This window comes from Barbus barbus (genome assembly GCF_936440315.1).
Source record: "Barbus barbus genome assembly, chromosome: 43".
Classification (NCBI taxonomy): Eukaryota; Metazoa; Chordata; class Actinopteri; order Cypriniformes; family Cyprinidae; genus Barbus; species Barbus barbus.
This window is the reverse complement of record NC_136721.1, coordinates 16,088,236-16,111,354: the sequence shown is the minus strand read 5'-3', so window position 1 is coordinate 16,111,354 and position 23,119 is coordinate 16,088,236. Positions and strand designations below refer to the sequence as shown.

General features: G+C 38.8%; 1 protein-coding gene across 1 annotated transcript in view; it reads left to right on the top strand.

Annotated features, from left to right (window-relative positions):
* LOC306862056 (RIMS-binding protein 2-like) overlaps positions 1 to 23,119 on the top strand; it is a gene marked incomplete at both ends in the record, with an annotated part of 55,931 nt that overhangs the window by 12,516 nt on the left and 20,296 nt on the right. Inside the window, 5 exons of the mRNA XM_079404654.1 lie at positions 6,973 to 7,056; positions 13,647 to 13,736; positions 17,452 to 17,556; positions 19,286 to 19,336; positions 22,708 to 22,885. Coding sequence (XP_079260780.1) covers positions 6,973 to 7,056; positions 13,647 to 13,736; positions 17,452 to 17,556; positions 19,286 to 19,336; positions 22,708 to 22,885 — 508 coding nt within the window. The remainder of the gene's footprint in view (positions 1 to 6,972; positions 7,057 to 13,646; positions 13,737 to 17,451; positions 17,557 to 19,285; positions 19,337 to 22,707; positions 22,886 to 23,119) is intronic.

Here is a 23,119-nt window from a genome sequence, read left to right as displayed (position 1 = left end):
TTTGTTAATCACTTGCCTAATTTCTTAAAACCCACAGCTGTATGTGGAATTCATATATTATGAGCATGATTGGCCATGGGGAATAATATTGTGACCTCAGTTCTCTGAAAGCAATTTTCACAATTGATTTCTGCATGCCAGTTGCCAAAACAGAATGAATCACTGCCTGTAAACTAAAAATGTATTCCTCTGCTGCTTGTAAATTCCCATTTTTAGAATCGTGCTTCTGTGACTCTATGGAAGGAAGAGGAAAAACAACAAACACCTTCAGGGAAGATACTTGGTTTAGTTTCTGGAGCAAATATCCCTTCTGCTGTTCCTCTAAATGAAGCATCCCAGAGAGATAAAACTAAATCAGGTTTAAAACTAATCAGGTCTTTGCTACATTCATATTAACATCAAATGCATAAGAGTATTTTCTATATTCATTTGGATATTTGAGATTTTATGTAAAGAAAACTAATTTCCAACATGTGTAATCACAATAAACTAAGTTTAGCAAAATAATAAATATTTGCAGCGTACTTACCACCTCGTCTGTCTAAAGTTAACCTCTGTAGAGAAGCTTCTATCAAGAGCAAACTGTAGAACTAAATGTAAATAGTAACTCTCCTAACTCTCCCAGACCTCTCTGGAGAGTGACTCCTACACTGTTAACCTCTCCATGCTATGAAATACTCGCTTTTCCTTTTTAAAAAAAGATTGAAGACTACAGATGATTTCTAGACACCATTACTCTCTTATATCCATTTTTACCAACATGGACGATGTTACCACTGAAGATGTACAGTGAACCAGTGTAGTGAAGGACTTTTTGCTTCACCTTCCAATGGCAAGTGAATTGATAATATTTCCATCAATGAAATATTTTTTTTTGTATTATTCCTTTTTTAGTATTAGCTGTCTAACTCCATACAGTGTTAATAGTTAAGTCATTATTTTGAAACTACAGCTGCAACAAAACCATGACACAGTGTTAAGTTTGAATATTTAGTGTCTTCAGTGTCTCTGAAATGTGTATATGCACTCCCTTTAACTGGAAATCTATATAGGCCACCCCATACATATGGAATCCACAATTTTATCTGCGCTTTAAAAGCTTTGTGGTATGATGCTTCGTGTCCATTACACTTACAGCTCTATTTAAATGCGGTGTGTAGTTCTTCCTCTTAGAGCGAGCTGAAAGCCACATCCTGCATCATTTCATACCTAGTCCTATTTGCAAGCAGAGGTATCAGTCTGACTGCAGGGTTTCTCAGACGTGGGACTCCCTTAAAGCAGTGCTGATTACAGCAGACGGCAAAGGAAAGAGGACGGTAGGGTAATGCGAGCCTCTGTTCATGATGTGACTTTGTGTGTGTGTCAGTGTGGTGATTTTGCTTTTGCTTTGTTAAAGAGAGCATAACACAGAAATTATCATTTAAATTAAAAATTCAGAGCTGTCAAATAGATTGAAATGGTAAATCTTTTGTTTTCTTGAAAACATCAGATTCACCCACAATTTTTCCTATTTAAAACTTGACTCTTCTGTAGTTACATTGTGTACTAAGACTGACGGAAAATGAAAAGTTGTGATTTTCTAGGCTGATATGGCTAGAAACTATACTCTCATTCCGGTGTAATAATCAAGGAACTTTGCTGCTGTACCATGGGTGCAGCAGGCGCAATGATATTACGCAGCGCCTGAAAGTAGTCCCCAGCTAGCTAATCAGATTCAATGATCTATGCTAAGCTACGCTAAAAGTGCTACCGCCAGACCTGGAGATCGGCTGAAAATGGATTCGAAAACAGTAAAACTCAACTGTTTAACTCTTGGGGAGTTGGAAAATGAGCCTATTTAAAAAAAAAAGTGGAGTGTTCCTTTAAGGTTGAACCATTGATGTCACATTGACTATTTTAACAATGTCCTTACTACCTTTGTGGGCCTTGAACGTGTCAGTTGCTTTGCTGTCTATGCAGAGTCGGAAAGTTCTCTGACTTTTTAAAAAATATCTTAATTTGTGTTCCAAAAATGTACAAAGGTCTTACGGGTTTGGAATGACATGAGGAAGGGATTTAAATAATTATAAAACTTCACAATAATGTTCAATTTGTAAAAAATTTATCAGCATTTATTAATATTGATTAATGTTAATTCAATAATTAACTAATGTTAATTTATACAAAAGTTAAAAATGTATTAGTAGATAGATAAATGCTGCAAAAGTATTGTTCATTGTTGTTGTTTAATAATTAATAAGTAACATCCAGTAAGAGAAATACATGCTTATGGGGTACATAAGCCAAAAACACGTTAAAGATTTTTCCCAATTAGCACCACCTACTCCCTGTGTCTGCTTCACTTCTGCATGGCGGTTTGGTACCGGCAGGGAGGGATCATGGTTTTCGGAGTTGCCGCCCACTCGACAGCCTATTTCCATCATTTCCCCTCCCACTTCCTCTCTCCTCCACCCGCATTCAGCATCAGTCACTCAGGGAGGGAATGGAGGGCAGACCATAGCGGTGGGGGAGCACTGTGCCTCTGCTTCTGCAGCATGCAGCAGGCCTTGTAAAGAGAGAAGGAGAGCGAGGAAGAGAGAGAGCTGCCGTTACTGCTGTCTGACATTTGCACGCCCAGAGGAAGAAAGACAGAGGAGGAGAGAAAGAGTGCAAAAGGGAAAGGAAAGAACATTTTCTGCAGGTTTAAGAGCCTTTGGAACTGGGAACTGAGACGGTAAATATTTCCTCTTCTCATTTATCCTCAGCAATTCTCTGTTTCTCTCACTTTCCTTCCTCTGCCTGCAGCTTGGCTGTGGGGATTCCAGTGTGTGTTTCTGCATGAGGAGATGTGCAGCATAGTAAATCCTCCCTCCCTCTCTCTCTCTCTCTCTCTCTCTCTCTCTCTCTGAGTATACATTCTCATAGCTGGGTATTGCCCCAGTTCATACATCATGTATTTTCATGCTTTAAGATGCATGATGAAGGATGATGCAAGAACTCAAATGATTTTTCTCAACCATGATAACAGATCAAGGGTTTCTCTTTAAACATGTATGTATTATCAAAAATACAAACATGTGCCACCTGCATTGCTACTTTTCTGCATTTCCATGAATTTAGAGGCAGCAGGTTGAAGATTTTCTTAATTGTAATTTTTGGTTTGTTGTTTTATGGGTTGTCCTGGGTCAGACTTTTAAAACTGGACAGCCTGCTTCCTCGCTGCATCTCGCCGATTGTCATGGTTATAGCGAATCCCCCGCCTTAGCTGACTGACACTTGCTGTTCAATAGTTATTGACTTATTTAAAAATACCCCATGCCCTGTGTTCTTCTTCTGGTCCTCTTACAATCCACTCAGACAGTCATGTAAATGAATGCATTATTTGCTGTTTGCAAGAATGTCAGTCAGCACATTGTCTCAATTAAACGTGTCTTCATATGCTCACTACCTTTTAAAGCAGATGACCCATAATCATCTTTGTAAATGTACATCATTAGTATTGCATTGTATATTCTCTTTGGAAATGTAAATCTTAATGTAAAGTCCTCCGTTTGTCTTAATTAAGTGGCCCTTTGCTTCAGGACATTTGCAAGAGTTATCATCCAAAGAAGAACTTCCTAATACATTAAGCTAGTGTACATTCAAAGTCAGTCAGGATGTTGTCAATGCCAACCTGAGCCTTGAGTTTCAGCCAGATTCATCACTGTTTCTTTTTTAGGATAGTGGGGGAAACGGGCTTAAATGACAGTACTCTAATACCCAGCTAACAAGCCATCCTGATCTGCCTCAAAATCCACAATGCTGTCAAAGTGATTCAAAGTGGCCTATTTCTAGTGATAATGCACACAAATGTTGAGAGAAATCATTCTGAAAAGAGTGCAGGAATGAGTCCTAAAGCCTGAAAAGGAACTGGTTCCATCGTCCCAAAGTCAATAGGTTTCTGTGGTTAAATGCCTGAAATAAGGTTTGTGGTTAACACAAGCTCAAGATATTTTCATGCTTTATCCTATGACACAAAACACGTCATTACTACCCTACTTTTTATCCCGATTTTTTAAATGTACTTTTATGTGTCTTTAAAAAAAAATTATTGCTAACAAGTGGCTGTCATGGTGCACACACGAGGAGGACACAGGAACACGCAGACGAGGACATAAACTCAAATACAATCTTTAATGACGACATCACGGCAAGGCTTACAGACAGGAAACACCGGGGGTAACGAGTAGACCAGACGAAATCAAACTGAACAGACAGGACTATAAATACACAGGTAAATCATAGATAATGAGATGAACACGGCTGGACAAGAATTAACTAATGATTACATATAACAAGGACAGGAAACAAACCAAATATGGAAACAAGAGGCGGGAACACGTGACACACACGACAGATGACTGACTGGCTAAATGGGACTACAGAGGCTTTCAGGGTGATTAAACTTCATCACACAGAATAGGAAAATGCTTCTATTCACTAGTCTGCTTTTACTGCCTTGCTGTGTTTATAATCACACTTCTGCAGACTGTTCTAGCTAACATTTGTCAACTTGTAGATTTTAAAGAGTTGTCATAAGCTTAATAGTGGCAATACTGAAGTCATGTGATCATGGTGTAATTCACTTACAATCTATATTTAGCATTTTTTATCAACTTCTGGCGGTTGTATTTAGCCTTAAACATTCTTAAAACTGCATTCATTTGTGGAGATTATCCTGATGAACAAAAAGGCACGAACTGTAAACCTTTGTTGGTCACAGAGCTTATTTTTTGCAATAATCCAAAACTATTGAAAAAAAATTTGATTGGATTTTTTTGAGCGAACCATGGTAATGTTAACTTCTGGGTTGGTCTCCAAAAATATGTCAAAATACGGCAGTACTTTATAGAGGGTTGCTGCGTGGCTGCTGCTTTTGCAGAACTGTCCATACAAAGAAAGTCAGTGGGGTCTAAAACAACCTTGAACCCAACAGACTTGTCATACAGTCATATGGGTTTGGAACAACATTAGGGTGAGTAAATGATCATTTAATTTTAATTTTTGGGTGAACTGTTCCTTTAAAATTTTGTTAAAAACAGAGATTCACTGATAATCACAGCCTTACAAACTCAGAGGCTTCTTGGCACCAAGAGTCTCGGGACGGCAGGATGCTGAGCCAAGAATAAATCAATCACCATGTTGACGTCCTGAGCACTGTAGCATCATTATCACACCCCATGCATATATCTCTGGAGTTGGCAGGGGGAAGCTTCCACCACTACATATGAGAGTGTCATGAGAAAGACAAGGAGATTAGAATACAAAGATTAAGTCTCTCTACAGCGCTTGACAATAAGTTTGAGATTTTTTTTCTTTTTTTTAAATTTTCTTTTTTTACCTTTAACCTGTTCTCTGTCCCTTTCCTCATTTCATGCTACTTGCCCTCTCGTCTTCACTGTGCTGAATGGCATCCAGTTCCGATTATGATGTTATGAAGCAAAGAGGAGGCGGGCACACGAAACATGTCTATTTTGAATTCCCAGGCAGTGTCCCTTTAGTCCCCCACTCCAGAGATTATCTCTCAAAACGTGTAGGAGAGAGTCCTGAATAATCCTACGCTTCCCTAGAAAGCTTTTCGCAAACATGGACCCCCTTCCGAGGCGTCTTTGCCCCCATTTCGCATAAGACAGATGTATATAAATTGATAACGTGGTTAATGGAGTCATAACGGTATCTTATAATGATAGGGCAGGCGAAACCCGAGATTTCTTTCCCATAGAGATGCACTTCCTCCCTGTTGAAATGTACCACGTCATGGTGATTCCTTTCAGGGTGTACAATTACACATGAACCATCTTGTATTTTCACAGTCTTGGACCGTTTTCCAAGTGTACCCTGCAAGATTGGTTTAACAATGAATTGGGAATGAGTGCCAAATAGGCTGCTCATTCTCATGGTTAACGTGCTACCTGGATGAGTAGGTTTCTATAGCAACCCTAGAGTCCCCTCCCCCACTGTAAAACGCACATGAGCACGCAATGCATACCGCTTTGACTTGCCAGGAATGATACTGTCATTTTGCCAGTCGAGCAGCGCAAAGATTTACCATACAGTGTTAATAGCTCAGATAAATGATCTGCGTTTTCTCATGCATCTCATTTAATGGGAGGTGTTGTCTTGCTGTAATGAGGTTGGTTTGGGTGAAACCTTCTGTCAAAATTGCTGTGTAACATGTTGACACAGATGAAACGGTTGTTACTTCCACACCACTAGGTTTGAGTTCCCAGCTGTTCCTTCTCTGCCCCTGCCTGAAGAACCCTAATGCTACGCATCGCTGCTTTAAAACACCCATCGTTAGGTGTCACACACACTGACACACTTGCAGAGCTTTCTTTCTGGCATACCAAGATACATTCTTTATGCTAAATGCCCTATCTGACACTGTTCTTAAAGTAATACTGCCTTCGAAGGGCTGGGATACTGGGATTGGCCCAAGATGCTGTCAGTCATGAATAGTATCTGCTGAGAATCAGGAGAGCTCATCTATCTATTGCCTTACATGTTTCAGATCATTCTTAGATGTTCAGGAACTCTGTAAATGTGCATGATAAAGAATGTAATGGACTTTTGACGTCACATTTATAACTGAATTGTAATTTGTGCACCAATCGCATAATACTTTTTTCAAAAGTCTTTACCATACTTTTTGTTGTAAAAAAAATAAAAATAAAAATTAGAGACCTGAAACGTGACTTCTCAACTGTTTGATATACTGTATATAGTGCATGCATCTATCCTTATCTTTTCATTTATGTTGTTTCCTTTGAGTAAATATGGCATTGTCCTTGGTTTAGGTCCTTTTTATAGTATCTGGAATCTGCTTTAATGCAGACCTTTTAGTTAAATTATAACATTCACTTTATCGTCCATGTATTCTGTTATAAAATATGTATTTAAATCTTGTCAGTTAAATCAGTCATGTTCTTTATTTTTTGTTTTTCATCATTCTAGGAGTCAGAGGTCAATGAGCGGAGGAAAAGGTGTCAGATCCTTGAGAGAGAAGTGAAGAATAAGACATTAGAATGTAAGACTTTGGTGAGTACAAGCTACGCAGTGCATAAAGTCCTGGTTGATAATGTCAGAAAGTAATTTGTGTTCTTCTGGTGCACTCCATAAAGAGTAAACCACAACTGATACACTGGTCTGTACACTTTAAAGATTGAAAGCTGTTCTCCTGGGTATTTTTCTGAAATGCACGTCTTTCCTTTTGCTAAAGCTTTCAATGCTCTCGACAACCAATCCTGTTGCTCAAGCATCTTTGCCTTTGCTAGTCATTCTCTTTTCAAACTTGTTTCAGACAAGCTTCCTGAGCACTCCAATATTTTATTAACATCCCACTGGAGGGGAACAATTTGTTTTATTTTATTTATTTTACTTTTGCTTTTATTTAAAAAGATTACTGCTAAACAGTCATAATACAAGTATTTTAGTTGGTATATTATCTTTTCCTTTTTAGTATTTTTGAAAATTTAAATTTAATAACTGTTAAAAAAATACTGCTAAACAATCAGAAAGTTTTTTTTATTTTATTTTAAATGTATTATCCCTTACGCCAATATTCAGATTTAAAGCATAACCCTCAACTTTCAAAGTGCTTCAGTAAATTGAAATTGACATACAGTACTTAATTTTTAATCATTTGCATAGATTTGTCTATAGCAAGGTTTGCGTATTAATTTTAAAAAGTAAGTATTTAAAGTGAAGGATTTTGACAATAATCCAAGAATTCTTTCAAAGAACTTCTACAGATTTTAAAGCCTTTGGACTACATGAGAGCTACATTTGGAATATTTGGTCTCACATGTGTAAAGGTCACGTAAGATACCCAACTTCTCCCTACTGTTTGTATGAATGAAGCTACCGCACACCACCTCATTAGTGGAGATCCTGTGGGTGTTTAATGGGAAAGCACAGGAATAGCATGTCTGATCTTAAAGTACAGGCTCCTTGGTGGCAAATGCTCAAATGTGCTTTCAAGATTCCCTGAGAACCATCTTTATCCTTTTGTGTCAACTATGTTAATTTGATAAAACCCTTGTGTTGCAATTAAAGTAGCACCGCTAGCCCAAGAGTTGATTTACACTAATAATTTTTATGAGCTGGGGGGGGGGGGGCATTAATTAGTGTGTTCCATGAGAAACGTGCTTTGAGTCTTGAGTCATCTAGAGATGCCATGTCAAGAGATCACAGAGATGGTGGCTCTAAATAACAAACAGCTGTCTAATTGGATCAAATCTGTCTAATGAGCATTTTTCCATCATTGCATGACAAACAGCTGAAGTGCCTTATTTGCTTATTGCAGTATATACGTTAGTGCAGTCACAAGATAAGGGAGGATGCGGCCTCCCTTCCGACCTCCTGTAGCTGTCATGGCAACCACCTGCTCTCAGCGGGAGAGGAGCCCTGAACTTTTACAGCAGGATCAGAGGCTAAGATTTCTGTTTGTTACAGGTATACAGACTGAAGATGTCACCTAAGATTGACAGATCTGTCACTGTAAGCTGCATGTTAAAGAATTGAATGTATTGTGGGTGAATAAAACGTGCACAGAGCAAACCTGTTTGAGTAAGATTGAATGTAGTACTCAGTGCGCCAGTGCCATTACCTTGGTACAGCAGTGGCTATATGGATAGTTTGAAAGAACTTGGCATTCTATGCTCCATCAAAAACTATTTTGGTTATTTGGTCGGCACTTTTTCCAAATATGATATACTTTGATGTCTCATGACTTTGTCTAAAGCATTAGAGGCACAAAACCCACGTTTTTATGGGACCAATTTTCCACCAAAAGCATTGCAGTCATAGATAAAAAAAAAAAAAAAGCGTGAAAACAAAATGTAAATATGCAAGTAGAAATATATTGCACAACATTTAAAGGGATAGTTAATACAAAAATGAAAATTCTGTCATTAATTACTCACCCTCATGTTGTTCCAAACCTTTGTTCATCTTCGGAACACAAATTAAGATATTTTTGATGAATTCCGAGGGCTCTCTGACCCTCCCATAGAAAGCAAGGATCCTATTATAATTATATAAACTATATTAATTGTTTTATTTATATATTATTATAGGTCTATGTTTATATAATATTTTAAATTGCTTCTACATACAGTAATGGTGTCTTTTTTTTGTTTGCTTTTTTGCAAACCTGATCTAAACATTGTCTGGATTTAACACACAAAAATTTGCTCAGTTCATTTGATTTAACGTAACTGAAATGTATTGGGAATCCCTCGACCTGACCCACAGGGCGACTTGACCCACAGATTTACCGTATCCCAGAGTTCTGTTTCTCCTGTTACATGTCTGTGGTTGTATAACAACACCCACACACCCTATACATTCACAATGCTGCAGTGGTTGGCCATGTAAAGAGCCTCATCTCAGTGAATGTTGTGGAAGGATGAGCAAAGCTTTTCTGAGCAGCTGCAGAACCAGGGGCCAAACTGGAGGGTGGGGATCAGGCAGCCGTGTCTGCTGGAATTAGTCCATTCTTGTGGCACGCTTTCGCTCTCTCTCTTCCCAAGACCGCCTCCTCCTTTCACCGTTCTGCTTCTTGATCCATCCATATGGAAATTAGAAGCAGGATTCCTGGGTATGATACGTGCTGCTGCTTTAACTCACATCCCTGTGAGAGTTTCAGTTGATAATCCCATGGTAGTCTAATCTTTACCACATTAAAGCTGCGTTTAATCAGCCGTGACTGCGCAGCAAACTGCATATTTTTTACTTCTGGTTTCAATGCGCAGCCAGTTCAGCGGCCTCTTCAAGGTCCCTTGAGCAGAGGTTAAGGACTGTCCTTTCAAATGAGTAATAGAACATGATGGCTGAAATGTTCCCAAATGTATATGCAGATATGCAACACGTGATCCCATGGGAGGTCTATGGTGGTCACCGTTTGCAGGCAGTGGAGTGTGCTCTGCCCTCGTGTGCAGTAGCTGTCATGTCCGGGGTGACGCTGTGGTTGACAGACAGGACTTCTGACAAGAAAGTTCAAATGCTCCTCTAGTTGCTGTTGAGCAAACCTGCCACCTGATATACTGTGACATTTGAGCCAGTCAGGATGGGACAGGATGCTGAGTCAGAGATGCTCACAGAGTTCAGCTAGGGTGTGGCACTTTGAAAACTTCACGAGATGGACGGCTGTGTTGAACAGTCAAATTAGAGGGTTTGAAATAACTTTCTGACCTTCCTCTCGTGCATTTATGGGTAGATATAGTGCAGTGAGATACAACTTGTCTGTTCAGAAGTGAGATGATTTTCATTGCCTTTCTCATTGCATGTTGCCAAGTCTTTCTCTTATTTTTTTTCTAAACATTATTTAAACCTAAAGTTTGCAATTCTATCCTAGCTTAAAGGAACACTCCACTTTTTTTGATAATACGCTCATTTTCCAACTCCCCAAAAGTTAAATAGTTGAGTTTTACCGTTTTCGAATCCATTCAGCCGATCTCCGGGTCTGGCGGTAGCCCTTTTAGCATAGCTTAGCATAGATCATTGAATCTGATTAGACCGTTAGCATCTTGCTCAAAAATTACCAAAGAGTTTCAATATTTTTCCTATTTAAAACTTTACACTTTTGTAGTTACATTGTGTACTAAGACTGACCGAAAATGAAAAGTTGCGATTTTCTAGGCTGATATGGCTAGGAACTATACTCTCGTTCCGGTGTAATAATCAAGGAACTTTGCTGCCGTACCATGGGTGCAGCAGGCGCAATGATGTTATGCAGTGCCTGAAAGTAGTCCCCTGCTATACACTCATCTAAAGGATTATTAGGAACACCATACTAATACTGTGTTTGACCCCCTTTCACCTTCAGAACTGCCTTAATTCTACGTGGCATTGATTCAACAAGGTGCTGAAAGCATTCTTTAGAAATGTTGGCCCATATTGATAGGATAGCATCTTGCAGTTGATGGAGATTTGTGGGATGCACATCCAGGGCACGAAGCTCCCGTTCCACCACATCCCAAAGATGCTCTATTGGGTTGAGATCTGGTGACTGTGGGGGCCATTTTAGTACAGTGAACTCATTGTCATGTTCAAGAAACCAATTTGAAATGATTCGAGGTTTGTGACATGGTGCATTATCCTGCTGGAAGTAGCCATCAGAGGATGGGTACATGGTGGTCATAAAGGGATGGACATGGTCAGAAACAATGCTCAGGTAGGCCGTGGCATTTAAACGATGCCCAATTGGCACTAAGGGGCCTAAAGTGTGCCAAGAAAACATCCCCCACACCATTACACCACCACCATCAGCCTGCACAGTGGTAACAAGGCATGATGGATCCATGTTCTCATTCTGTTTACGCCAAATTCTGACTCTACCATCTGAATGTCTCAACAGAAATCGAGACTCATCAGACCAGGCAACATTTTTCCAGTCTTCAACCGTCCAATTTTGGTGAGCTCGTGCAAATTGTAGCCTCTTTTTCCTATTTGTAGTGGAGATGAGTGGTACCCGGTGGGGTCTTCTGCTGTTGTAGCCCATCCGCCTCAAGGTTATGCGTGTTGTGGCTTCACAAATGCTTTGCTGCATACCTCGGTTGTAACGAGTGGTTATTTCAGTCAAAGTTGCTCTTCTATCAGCTTGAATCAGTCGGCCCCATTCTCCTCTGACCTCTAGCATCAACAAGGCATTTTCGCCCAAAAGGACTGCCGCATACTGGATGTTTTTCCCTTTTCACACCATTCTTTGTAAACCCTAGAAATGGTTGTGCATGAAAATCCCAGTAACTGAGCAGATTGTGAAATACTCAGACTGGCCCCGTCTGGCACCAACAACCATGCCACGCTCAAAATTGCTTAAATCACCTTTCTTTCCCATTCTGACATTCAGTTTGGAGTTCAGGAGATTGTCTTGACCAGGACCACACCCCTAAATTGATTGAAGCAACTGCCATGTGATTGGTTGATTAGATAATTGCATTAATGAGAAATTGAACAGGTGTTCCTAATAATCCTTTAGGTGAGTGTATCATAACTAGTAACCTAGCAATATCATTTGCCTGCTGTACCCATGGTACGGCAGCAAAGTTCCTTGATTATTACAGTTCCTAGCCATATCGGCCTAGAAAATCGCAACTTTTCATTTTCCGTCAGTCTTAGTACACGATGTAACTAGAGAAGAGTCAAGTTTTAAATAGGAAAAATATTGAAACTCTTTCGTTATTTTTGAGCGAGATGCTAACGGTCTAATCAGATTCAATGATGTATGCTAAGCTGCGCTAAAAGTGCTACCGCCAGACCCGGAGATTGGCTGAATGCATTCAAAAACATTAAAACTCAACTGTTTAATTCTTGGGTAGTTGGAAAATGAGCCTATTTTCATAAAAAGTGGAATGTACCTTTAAAGGGATAGTTGACCCAAAAATGAAAATTCTGTCATTAATTACTTACCCTTATGTCATTGCCAACCTGAAAAACCTTTGTTCATCTTCGGAACACAAATTTAGGTATTTTAGTTAAAATCTGAGATCTTTCTTACCCTGCATATTCCTGAATAAACAGCAACGCAACTGGAAACTTCAAGGGCCAGAAAGGTAGTAAGGACATTGTTAAAATAGTCCATGTGACAATAGTTCAACCGTAATTTTATGGAGCTAAGAGAATACCTTTTGTGTGCAAAGAAAACAAAAGTAACAATGTTTAACATAACAAAAAATAACAATGTTTTCTTTGGACACAAAAAATATTCTCATAGCTCCATAACATTACGATCCTTACTCCCTTTCTGGGCCGTTTCAGTTGCGTTGCTGTCTATGCAGGCTCAGAAAGCTCTCGGATTTCATCATACAGTAAATATCTTAATCTGAGTTCTGAAGATGAACGAAGGTCTTGCTGGTTTGAAACGACATGAGGCTGAGTAATTAATGACAGAATTTTAATTTTTGGGTGAACTATCCCTTCAATATGTAGAGACATCTGTTAGTAAGTTATTTGTTTGTTGACTCCCACATAAACTAGAAATTCAGGTGCTCTGTAGCTTTCAAAACAACTAGATTTCTTTGAACCAGCCAACACTGAAACAATGGCTTAATGGTGTGGGTGTGAGTGTGGGGTGGGTCTCTGTTTAAGTATCCGACCAATGGCAGAGAGGGGAGTGTTTGCCAAACCTGAGTGTTTGAAAACATTCATTATTTTTGCAGTTTCATTTAGTGATGCTAGTGGCGAAAAATTATACACTTAAGAAAAGAAGCATAAATGACCTCAATCCAATTAAAAAGGTAATCTACCAACACATTGAATCCTGGTCTGTGGTAATTGCTGCATAGTGCCATTCTCCATGAAGTATTGATTATTTTTTCATACGCGCTGTGCTAGAGGTTTTGAGATTTGGGTGGCTCTTTAAACACAGCCACTGATGAATGAAAAAATGAGCACCCATCTTCATTACCTCTAGGCTAAAGAGATTTTGTATGTTCATTGGCTATGGGTTTATCAATTCTCTAATCTGTCACTTATATGCACCCCGTTGTTCCCAAAGAGATTTATATATTTATCTTTGGATGATACAGCTTGATGTCTTGGTCCAAAGTAGTATTTCTCTGCAGTTGCACTTCTCATTGGTACTGATGTCAATGAACTGACTCCTTTTTTCTTTTTCCTCTTGACAGAAGAATGAGCTTCAGGATGCTTTGCTGGAGAGAAAATGGCTCAATTGTGAGCTGCTTAGTCACATCCTGAAGGCCACACAGTATGAGAAGGTAAGAGATGGTCAGCATCACATGCCAGCTGAGCTCATCAGATCAGTGGCTACTCATTACATAGCTCTTCTAGGAACAACATCTCTGCATTTCATCGGCAGTATTGATCTTATTGCATACCTTTCTGGTCAATATATCCACCTTGTTTGTTTTGACCAGATTTTGTTCAGTGAAACTGAATAGGGCTTTGCCTGTATGCATGTATTATGGTTTGAAATCAGCCTCCATGATGTGACAAGCATTCCCAAATGCACATTAGAGACAATCATAAAGTGAGAGATTTAAACTCGATCATACTATGAAGGGAATCCAGTGACACCTAAATAGGGATATAAATGTTAGTAGCGAATCTGTAAAAGAAGTGGATATTATTCGCAGTGGATATTATTCAAGAAGTGGATATATTAACACAGGACTGTTGAGAGTGGCATTTCATGACACTCAATGTGTTAATAGTGTCTTTTTTTTTTTTGCCAAGCCGGCATGCCACGGTTTGGCAGTCTCTTTCCAAATAATCCACAGGCTGCTCCTCTCCTCTAACAGCAAAAAGGGCCATCTGTCACAACCCCAGACAAGCGTCTGAGATAAAATGTCTTCTGTTTAATCAGGTAGTGCTGCCTGCTCCCATTCCCATTCCCTCAATGAACAAAGGCTCATTTCCCAGCATTCAGCGGTGCTAACAAGGCTGAGGAGAGTAGGTAAATAACCCCAAGTGGGACAGGTCAGTTTGTCACGCGCTTCGGCACCAGGCACAATCTCATATACCAATCCTAGATCGATATGAGATGCGAATCAACATCCCCGTTTCTCTCAGCCTGAACGGATGAAATGTGGGCTAATAAATGAGAGAGAGTATGGGCGTGTGCCAGAATGATGCTGCCACAAGTGTGTGATATATTGAGTGGTAAATTTTGATTGGTAGATGGATTCCTGTTTGACTGTGTCCTGAGCTGACCCTCTTCTGCACTCATCAGGTGATTGGTTGTATTTCTCTGAGCTCTGCCAGCATCGTGAGTCAATGTAAAAGTCAAACACATTTTTGAACACTGAATCTTTATTTTTAGAGCTGTTGCCATTACATACAAATCACCTGAATTTTTATATAGCCTACAGTGCAGCAGAGTTATGTTTCAATCCTTATAAAGAATCACTGCACCTTTTAGAGTGAAAAAGAACTGAAATAATCTATCAAAATTATTAATTCTGTTTCAAAAAATATTCTGCTTAGACCCACACTCCGTGTGCAATATTCTCTCGCAGTCCGTTGTAAAATGCATTTAAGCACTATTGAAGTGTCAGCCATTTTCTTCCCTTTGTTGTAGTCATAATTAAATGTCCAACATCTGAAGTCTGGTCAAGGTTCCTCTATCAACTGTGCTTTTCATTGTTTAAGTGACAGTTATATAAGTTTAGTGAAGTGACATACTGCCAAGTATGGTGACCCATACTCGGAATTCGTGCTCTGCATTTAACCCATCCAACGTGCACACACACACAGCAGTGAACACACACACACACCGTGAACACACACCCGGAGCAGTGGGCAGCCATTTATGCTGCGGCGCCCGGGGAGCAGTTGAGGGTTTGGTGCCTTGCTCAAGGGCACCTCAGTCGTGGTATTGAGGGTGGAGAGAGCGCTGGACATTCACTCCCCCCACCTACAATCCCTGCCGGCCCGAGACTCGAACCCGCACCCTTTGGTTTACGAGTCCGACTCTCTAACCATTAGGCCACAACTTCCCAACTTTAGCTGGATTTTTGGGAATAAGGACACTTTATATATCCTCATTTTGTTTCCAACTCTTTTACTCTGTAGGTAAAGTCAGACTATGATCAGCTCAGAAAGGCTTTTGGTTGTGTGAGTCAAGAGAGAGACTCTGCCAGGCAGGAGAAGGCTCAGCTCCAAGACAAACTGGAGAACCTTGAGCAGGTCCTGAAGGTAAGATCATTACTGGATATTTGTTAAATAGTTTGATAATCGATTCAAATCCAACCAGCAATCAATGCATCTTGCCAATATGCTTCTCAAACTTTAATTTTAAGAGTACCAATCATTTAGAAAAGGTTTTGAGGACAGAGGCATCCTTGCAAAATACTGTAAACTGACTCTTTATTATATCATTAAACTCCTTTTTCCCCATGACAGCTTTTCTAATATCTAATAAACAATCTACATTGTTTAAGATCATATTTCCTAATGGTAGGGTCTTGCTTTTAGGAAAAACTGATACCAGCTGAGATAATGATGTTTCATTTATCTGACTTTCTGTCAGCGTCATGTTGCCGACTCATTGTTCAATGAAAAGTGTTCCTGTACTTGTCGCTTTATTGACTGCTTGTGTTATGTGTCTCGAGAGGAAGAAAACTCTTATAACAAGAAATCGATGGCTCATCTTTGAAATGACAAATATGTATTTATCTCTCCTACCTTTCTTATTATTGACTATGTGATAAATGGATGCAGAAGAGATGAGACGAGACAAAGAAGTAGAAATAGTATAGCAGCAAATAGAGGAGAAAACAAGGTTTTCTGTAAAATTTCAGGATTCTTTTGCTCCTCAGAAATGCATAATCATTCCAGATAGTGTTGCAGCAGCTGGACTGAAAGAAAAGATTTTCCTTTAAAGAAAAAATAGAGCTTTTCTGTCTGAAATGTTTCGTTTGAACTTTCCGTCTATTTTAAATCCTAAATTCTTAAAGAGATAGTTCACCAAAAAATGAAAACTTCTGACATCTGTCATTACTGACCCTCATGTCAATCCATGGCTTTTCTTAATGGAACCAGAAAGAAGATAACTGAGTAACCCCCCCCCCCATGCAATCGAAGAAAGTGGTGTGCAAAATAACATAGACCACTGTGTGTACAGAAACATTATTCAAAATATCTGTTATGTTTACAGAAGAAAAACATGGTTTGAAATGACTTAAATTTAAATTGATGGAGCTGTGTAGCATATACCTTTTATTTGCTATTACGTAGCTAATTAATTTTATGTTTGTTTGCACATTTGTTAAAAATAAGTAAATCAATAAATATATAAAAAAATAGTTGTTCCTGTCCTCTGAAGCTGATCCTATTTTAATGACTATGCAAAGCATTGAGTGTATAGACATGTCAGTGTGTGAGGTGTGTATGTACACTTAAAACTCCACCAAAGTCATCAAAGAAAAGAAAAGAGGCTTTAACTCCCTTGAAGAGGATGGAGATAAGAACAGTGAGAGAAATGGGGAGATAAGATGAATCTTAGACCTAATAAACTTAAGCTTTTAAGCCTCACAACACATCTGATATGCTTCAGTCCAGTCCTGTCCAGTTTAACTGCATCTTGAATAAAGGAGAAGAAAACCCAAACAGTCTATTAGACATTGTTTATTGCTGTTTAATTTATCAGCTTTTATTGTGGCGTTCTCGGTTTTCTGTATTTTCACAGTCCATGTTGTTCTGTGTTTACCAAGTGCTTCTCCATCAGTGGCTGTTGGTGTCATCACTCAATGTCGCTATTGCACTTAATGTGTCTGTTAAAGCGCCTGTGTGGTTATTCATGATGCCTTTTTCCCAGATCTTTGTCCACAGCCTGAAAACAGCAGATTAGAACAGTGATCAATGGTTTGTTTTACAATGTATTTTAAAGAAAGCAGGAGTTTCTACAAACGTTTGCCACATGTCCTAATTCTCTTTTTTTTTTTCTCCTCTTCCTGTTTTGCATTTCTTCAGCATATGCGAGAGGCTGCAGATCGGCGGCAGCAACTGGAGGCAGAGCATGAGCAGGCCTTGGCTTTCCTCAACTCCAGACAGCAGGAGATCAACCTTCTGCAGAAGGTACAGTAAGAACCTCTGTGAACCTCAAACATGCCTGCACACACACATGTGTGTGTGTGTTTCGTTAACTACAGTCACTGGATGTCCCAGGGGTTGATTTTTATTTATTTATTTAACAGATTATATCTTTTGAAGGTTAAATCTGTCTTGCTATTTTTCAGATCCCTTTTATGTATAGATGTTTAATACTTAGAATATTTTTAATATGTAATATCCAACCAAGCTGTTATTTTGTCATTTATGCCGACATGTGAAAAAATTGTTATTTAATTGTTAGTAGGGCTGCAACAAATGATACATTTGATAATCGATTAATCCAACAATGATTTGAATAATTAATCGACTAATGATAGATTATTTCACAGATTAATCAGTAGGTGTTGATCAATTATTCAGCTTTTGTAATTCATTAACATTGAGTTATATAGAGCTGCTTTATAGCAGAAAATCAAATTGTAATTCTGTGCAATTGTAATAATGTGTCTTTTGCTCCTCAGAAATGCATGTTCCCGAAGTAAAAGATTTTCTTTTAAAGAAAAAAATAAGTTTCTTCAATGTTATATGAATAAACGAGACGTGACTTAATGGAGTGCTGATTGCAGAGCTGGTGCAAACATCTGCAGCACTATAATCAGATGCTTTCTTAACTGCTATTTTCTCACAGCTGACATCTTAGTTGTGTGTTGATTATGTTATTGAAAGAAAAGCTTGCAGCACATATTTACTAGGGATGGGACGATACACCTACCTCCCGATTCGATACTATCATGATAATTGGGTGCCGTCTCATAAATGTGTCTTCTTCTATTAGACTGCATGCAGTCCAGAGTGCTAAATTGCAGCCTTGATCAAATGACTATTTGTTGGCTATTTTTTTGGGGGTCAACAATGTTGACTAATAAATTTAGTCTTAATTGTTAATTTATGATATACAAAATATTTAAACTTATGAAATTGTATTTAGCAAGACAAAGGAGTTTGAAATGAATGCTTTTCACAGCACATCTTATTCAATCTATTTATTATAATTTGTTATATCATATCTAATTTAATGATCATGACACAACATAATTTTTTTCCAGTCCTTCCACATAAGTTTACATAAGGATAAGGAAATATTCTACTGACATGGAAGCAATAGATATTCTGTCAGTATGGCTGGATAAAATCAGTGCAGTCACATAATAGGATCATGGCTGCAGAACTGTTTGCTTTTCTTTGTGTCTGCGGCCTTTCAGGAAGGAGCAGCGACAGGCAAACAAAGCAATTAGAGCCGACAGCAGACACCGCATCAGTGCAGATCCCTAGGGAGGGGTTTGACAGAGCTTTTACCTCACTAACATACACGACACAGGCATATACGTATGCACAAATGACTTGCTGATACAACTTGCATGGCAATCATAGCCTGTCTTTATCCTTCAATTTCCTGTTTGCCTACAAAAAGAGTTTTTGTTGTAATTTTACTCACTTATGAGTAACTCCTGTGAATTGTGACTCACAGTTTTGCCCTTCAAACACCGAATTTCCCCTCTGGGATCAATAAATCTGTCTGAAATTAGATGAAGTAGCTTTGCCAACCAAATCTTGGCAAATCTTTTAGAATCAATGTGAAATTATAATGTTCTACTGACGTTGCAGTTACTTTCTGAGATTTGGGTTCATCGGGTTTGAGTGAATGGAATCACATTTGTAAAGCTACGCTAAATATGCTATCTCTTATTTTCAGGTTCAGGCTGAAGCTGAAAAAGAGCACGAAGAAGTGGTGCATCTGCTAGAGGTAAAATATTATCTACTTGCTTTCCTTCTATCCTATGGCATCCTACTATGAAAAGCCTAATTTACACTCCTGGCTTGGTCAGAAGAGTCTGCCGTTCGTGCAAAAAGAAACTGTCTACCCAAATTATCTGATAAACGTAGAAGGGACAGATGCAACTTGTCTGGATTCCTCATGTGTTTGATTAAAGACCTCCGTGTCTGACATTCAGTCCTGTCTGAAGCTTCTGCTTGTCACGTACTATCAGCTTGACTTTCGAGGAGAACTTATGTCCCCTATGGGGCGTCCTTCCAGTGTTTCCTTATATTTATGACCTTCATAATTTTTGCCTTTTCCCATCTTTAATATTGTTTTTTTATACCTTGCGATATTGTTTCAAGCCATTCAGTTTATCCTTTTTTCCATAGTTGAATATTTGTTTTGTTTTGTGATATTTTTCATCTCTGACCCTTGTCAATCTGATTTATATATTTTTTTTCCTTTTGTGTTTAAACAGCCATATGGACAAAATGCAGGTACACACACTTACTCATTCAGAGATTCTTTTATAACCTTCCATTTCAATTTGTTTTTCTCATGGGGCGCATACAAATAACATGCACCGAGGCACTTTTAAAATAATAATTCACCCAGAAATAAACATTTTTGTCATAATTTACTCATTCCAAACCCATCTGACTTTCTTCCAGAGGAACATTTTTGATTAATTTATTAATATTTTCTTCCATACGAGTAAACTGAGGCTTTCCGGCTTCAAATAGGACACAAAAACATTATAAAAGCATCATAAAAATGGTCATTGTGATTTATGCTGTGCATTCAAATTTTTGAGACCAGTTATGGCTTTGTGGGAAGAATAGACTGAAATTTGATTCATTATGAAAAACATGAGGGATGAGTAAACAATGACAGAATTTTAATTTTTGGGTGACCTGTCCCTTTAAAATTATTGCATTATTATGTGTCCTTTGAGTATCTTTGCTGCTGCACCCATCTTTGTGGCCGTGAATTGTTGCTGCTAAAGAGTTTACAAACAAAATTAAGTTCCATCATGTTTCCATCAGGTCAAGTCTTCTTTGCATCAGGTCTTTTGTTGTTGGGGTGAAACTAGGACCTGATGAAATTATGTGACTGCATCAGTATTAAGGTCTGGTTAGATAATACACTTAAACGCACACACACAGACATTATTTAAACCTCTAATGCCTTTGCCACTAAAAAGTGTCTCTTTTTTTGCAGTGTCTCATGCATGACACAGTGTTCTAAAAACAAAGCTCTCAAGTTAAAACTAGGGATGTGTGCCACAACTAATATCATTATTGTTTAAAGATTTTGTATATGCCCCTTAGGATATCAGAATAAATAGGATTCTAATAGAGGAAAAAATAATTCCATTAACATGTTGTTATTGTTACAGGCTGTGCATCCAAACAAACTTTACAGCATTTTGTTGCAAATTGATGTAATGCTGGGTCATATGTCTAATAGCAGGGATATTAATACTGTATTTTGCCTAGTGTTTGTTCAATATTTTAGGCAGGTAATCACTATGCTGCTATATACAGTGGGGCAAATAAGTATTTGATACATTGACGATTTTTCAAGTTTTCCCACTTACAAAGAATGGAGAGATCTGTAATTTTCATCGTAGGTACACCTCAGCTGTGAGAGACAAAATATTTTTAAAATATCCAGAAAATCACATTGTATGATTTTTAAATAATTAACTTCCATTTTATTGCATGAAATAAGTATTTGATCACCTACCAACAAACAATAATTCTGGCTCTCACAGACCTGTTAGTTTGTCTTTAAGAAGCCCTCCTATCATCCACTCATTACCTGTATTAATTGCACCTGTTTGAACTCGTTACCTGTATAAAAGACACCTGTTCACACACTCATTCAATCAGACTTCTAATCTCTCCACAAAAGACCAAAGAGCGGTGTAAGGACACTAGGGACAAAATTGTAGACCTGCACAAGGCTGGGATGGGCTACAGGACAATAGGCAAACAGCTTGGTGAGAAGGCAACAACTGTTGGCGCAATTATTAGAAAATGGAAGAAATTCAAAATGACTGTCAATCTCCCTCGGACTGGGGCTCCATGTAAGATCTCGCCTCGTGGAGTAACAATGATCCTGAGAAAGGTGAGGGATCAGCCTAGAACTACACGGGAGGACCTGGTCAATGACCTGAAGAGAGCTGGGACCACAGTCTCAACGGTTACCATTAGTAACACAGTACACCGTCATGGATTAAAATCCTGCAGCACGCTCAAGGTCCCCCTGCTCAAGCCAGCACATGTCCAGGCCCATCTGAAGTTTGCCAAAGACCATCTGGATGATCCAGAGGAGGCATGGGAGAAGGTCATGTGGTCAGATGAGACCAAAATATAACTTTTTGGTATAAACGCCACTCGCCATGTTAGGAGGAAGAAGGATGAATACAATCTCAAGAACATCATCCCAACCGTGAAGCATGGGGGTGGAAACATCATGCTTTGGGGGTGCTTTTCTGCAAAGGGGCAGGACAACTGCACCGTATTGAGGGGAGGATGGATGGGGCCATGTATCGCACGATTTTGGGCAACAACCTCTGTCCCTCAGTAAGAGCATTGAAGATGGGTCGTGGCTGGGTTTTCTAGCATGAAAATGACCCCAAACACACAGCAAAGTCAACTAAGGAGTGGCTCTGTAAGAAGCATTTCAAGGTCCTGGAGTGGCCTAGCCAGTCTCCAGACCTGAACCCAATAGAAAATCTATGGAGGGAGCTGAAACTCCGTGTTGCCCAGCGACAGCCCCAAAACCTGAAAGATCTGGAGAAGACCTGTATGGAGGAGGGGGTAATCCCTGTATGGAAATCCCTGCCGCAGTGTGTGCAAACCTGGTCAAGAACTACAGGAAACGTCTGACCTCTGTAATTGTAAACAAAGGATCCTGTACCAAATATTAAGATCTATTTTTCTATTGTATCAAATACTTTATGCAATAAAATGGAAATTAAGTATTCAAAAATCATACAATGTGATTTTCTGGATTTCTTTTTTTTAATATTCTGTCTCTCACAGTTGAGGTGTACTTACGATGAAAATTACAGATCTCTCCATTCTTTGTAAGTGGGAAAACTTGAAAAATCGGCAGTGTATCAAATACTTATTTGCCCCACTGTATGTGTTTACAAAATTGTCAATTTTGCATATTGTTGGGCATAATTTTGCATATTGCTGGATCCTATAACAAAACCATTTGAGAACTACTGCTACATTTCAGTGAATTCCATCTGCATTTTTATTCCTGTGTATGATATAAATGATTTTATTTCATTGTTTGTGTATTTCTTTCTGGTATATTCCTTACCCTGGCTCTCAAAGGTCAAGGTTCATGACTTGGAGCAGAAATGCCAGACACAGAGTGAGCAGTGCAATATTTTGTCGAAAGAGCTGGAGAAATATCACCTGGGGTCAGACGCGGAGGATACACTCAACTCTGACTCACAGGAGAAAAACTTGTGCAACAGTTACAACAGCCTGCAGCACCTGGCCGAAAAAAGTGAGTGAAGCATTTTTCAAACACATGGGGTTGTATTTTCTCCCACATGAACCACAGACATTTCAGAATGTTGTGAGCAGTTTTATAACACATTTCTAGAATTTCTGGCATTTCTCAATTTAAATAAAAATGCCTTGTTTTTTTGGCTTATTAACCTTTGTCATGCAGCACATTGCATTTATCTCATACATTAATGTACCATGGTAAAATCATAGTGATTTTTGTAAGGGGAAA